The sequence below is a fragment of the Camelina sativa genome, chromosome 15 (genome assembly GCF_000633955.1).
Source record: "Camelina sativa cultivar DH55 chromosome 15, Cs, whole genome shotgun sequence".
Taxonomy (NCBI): domain Eukaryota; kingdom Viridiplantae; phylum Streptophyta; class Magnoliopsida; order Brassicales; family Brassicaceae; genus Camelina; species Camelina sativa.
Window position 1 is genome coordinate 14,534,657 of NC_025699.1, and position 2,905 is coordinate 14,537,561.

General features: G+C 36.2%; 1 protein-coding gene across 6 annotated transcripts in view; it reads left to right on the forward strand.

Annotated features, from left to right (window-relative positions):
• LOC104746787 (DNA repair protein XRCC4-like) overlaps positions 1 to 2,624 on the forward strand; it is an 8,151-nt gene extending 5,527 nt beyond the window's left edge. For 3 of the 6 annotated variants that reach the window (XM_010468312.2, XM_010468315.2, XM_010468314.2), the window contains exon 9: positions 1,596 to 2,101. Coding sequence is in view for 2 of the 6 variants with exons in the window: in XM_010468311.2 (XP_010466613.1) it covers positions 1,313 to 2,027; positions 2,154 to 2,584 (1,146 nt within the window). In the remaining 4 variants the exon portion in view is untranslated. Of the gene's footprint in view, positions 1 to 396; positions 1,035 to 1,193 lie in introns of those variants that run through there. The other 3 variants (XM_010468311.2, XM_010468316.2, XM_019236450.1) reach the window with 3 other exon arrangements.

A 2,905-nucleotide genomic window follows, 5' to 3' on the forward strand; every position in this document is an offset into this window, starting at 1 on the left:
GAAGAGAAGGCTTTGAAGGAGTACCAAGGCATGTGGGAAATCAAGAGGGAAGAATTGCTGCTGAAAGAGAGATTGTCAAAAATGCAAATTCTTGACAGTTTGCTGGCCAAAACTGGACCGCTTACTCCGAAAGAAGAAGCTATGAAAGAGAAGCTGCTTGACTTAGTGGATGCTTAGTATTAGAACAAATCTGGTCGAGTTGAGTCTTGTCTAATTATAAGTTGTTGTGTCTTGTTGAGTCTTGTTGTGTCTTGTTGAGTCTTGTCTAATTATAAGTTGTTGTGTAACGGATGTCTAATTATAATTATAAGTTGATGTTTTCTGTGTACTTCTTATCTGTCTATTAGTTTCAAATGAATGTCTAATTTCTTAATTATAATTTGCTTTTGTTTACAGAACAAGGAACACATTGGGCGATATAGCTATAGCCAGCCGTCGTCATCTGACTGTAATGGCTATCTGGTTGACGAAGAATCTAGCCAGCCATCCGAGTCAAGTGCTTACAACTATGCAGACAGTGAACCTGAGTTGGGATTCCCCAAGAAGTGTTATTGTGGTGCTGAACCTATCATTGACACATGTTACTCGAGGAATGATCCAGGAAGAAAGTTCTTCTCTTGTGGGAACAGAGACGATGGCGAGTGTCATATATGGAAGTGGTGGGATGTTGCGGTGATGGAGGAGATGAGAGCAATTGAAACAAACTATGGGAAGGTTGCATCAAAGATAGATACTCTTACTCAATATAAAATTGAGCTGAGCGAGATCAAACACTTGAAGGTTGAAACTGATGAGAAGATCAACAAGCTAGAGAAGCTGGTTGCTGAGTTGAATACGAAGAAGAGAGTGTACATATTCAGTTTGGAATTGGTTCTCGGTGTCTTATTATGTTTGATTGCTGTGTTATGTCTGATTATGTTTAAGTAGGACAGTTTAATTTGATTATGTATGGTGTTGTTTAAGTTTCACTCGTACTGGTTTCGTGTACTTGTTTTTCCCATGTGTATGGTGTTGTTTAAGTTTGTTTGATACTCGGTCAGCTGTTCCCATGTGAAGGATCACATGTACTTGTTTTTTTCCTACACAAGAATACAACAAGGATCACAAGATATATGAGAACAAAAAAAACAAACACAAAAATACAACATATAAACCTACAACCAAGTCTCACAGGAATTGTGAGAAGAGAATCACAAGCTACACAATTTAGTTCTATATATACACAAAACTTCTACTCATTCATATCATTCACATCTCTTCTACTCATTCACATCTCTTCTACTCTTCTAAAGTAATTTAATTTTTTTATTCAATGGGTTCTTCTTCTCATTCACATTTTAATTTTGCAAAGGATGATGATCCACTTTTTGAGTCCTATTTTGCAAATTTTTTTGATAACCATGATATTCATGGACAACATTTTGTGAAAAAGAAAAAGAAACGAGAATTCATTGAAAGAAACCGGGAAGAAGGCCACAACCGTTTGTGGAATGATTATTTCAGTGAATCTCCGACATATCCTCCCCATGTATTCCGACGACGTTTTAGAATGAACAAGCCATTATTCTTGCGTATTGTCGACCGTCTTACTGCAGAAGATCCTTATTTCCGACAAAGAAGAGACGCCACAGGAAGGCTTGGTCTTTCTCCGATCCAAAAATGTACTGCAGCAATTAGGCTACTAGCATATGGTGGCGGGTGTGATACGGTGGACGAATATGTCCGACTTGGTGAAACAACTGCTCGAAAATGTTTGCAACATTTTGTCAGTGGAGTTGTCAATTTCTTTGGCGATGAATATCTAAGAAGACCCACACCAGAGGATCTTCAGAGATTACTATATGTTGCAGAAGAACGTGGATTTCCCGGGATGGTTGGAAGCATCGACTGTATGCATTGGGTTTGGAAGAATTGCCCAACAGCTTGGAAAGGCATGTATACACGAGGATCCGGCAAACCAACAATTGTTTTAGAGGCGGTCGCGTCGTATGATCTCTGGATATGGCACGCGTTTTTTGGGTCTCCAGGTACTTTTAACGATATCAATGTTCTTGATCGATCTCCTGTCTTTGATGATATACTTTATGGTCAAGCTCCACAAGTTACCTACTACGTTAACGGCAGAGAGTACAATTTGACTTACTATCTGACAGACGGTATTTATCCAAAATGGCCAACGTTTATTCAATCCATACCACTACCACAGACTCCAAAAGCATCTTTATTTGCTGACCGCCAAGAAAGCTACCGAAAAGATGTTGAGCGTGCGTTCGGTGTCCTACAAGCTAGATTCGCGGTCATTAAAAATCCATGTCTTTTATGGGATAAAGACCAAGTGGGATTGATTATGAGGGCGTGTATCATACTCCACAATATGATTGTCGAAAATGAACGAGATGGATACAGTCAAGCTGACGTTTCTGATTTCCCACAAGCAGAGGGTGTGGATCTTTCATATTCTATCAATATGAATTCAAATATTAGCAACGTGCTGAATGGTCAAATAATAATCCGTGATAGAGAAGTGCATGACCAATTGAAACTTGATTTAGTTGAACATTTATGGACTAAATTTGGATATTAAATATGTTTCATGTTTTAATTAAATATGTTTCTATGTTTTATTTCATGGTGTGTTTTATGTTTTTGTTTTTTAATGTTTTGTGTTTTAATTTTAAATGTTGTATGTTATTTTATGTTTTTATTAATAAAATATATTTCTATGATATATAAAATAATTTCAAATATTTTAAGATATTAATTATTATTTTACTATATTTATTACTAAGAGACCCTTAAATTTGGTTCTACCAATAATCAACAAAATTTTCCTTAACTTTTACTAAAGTTTTTTCTATTTTTTTTATTATTAAAAATGTCTTAAAAAACAACTAAGAAACTAAAC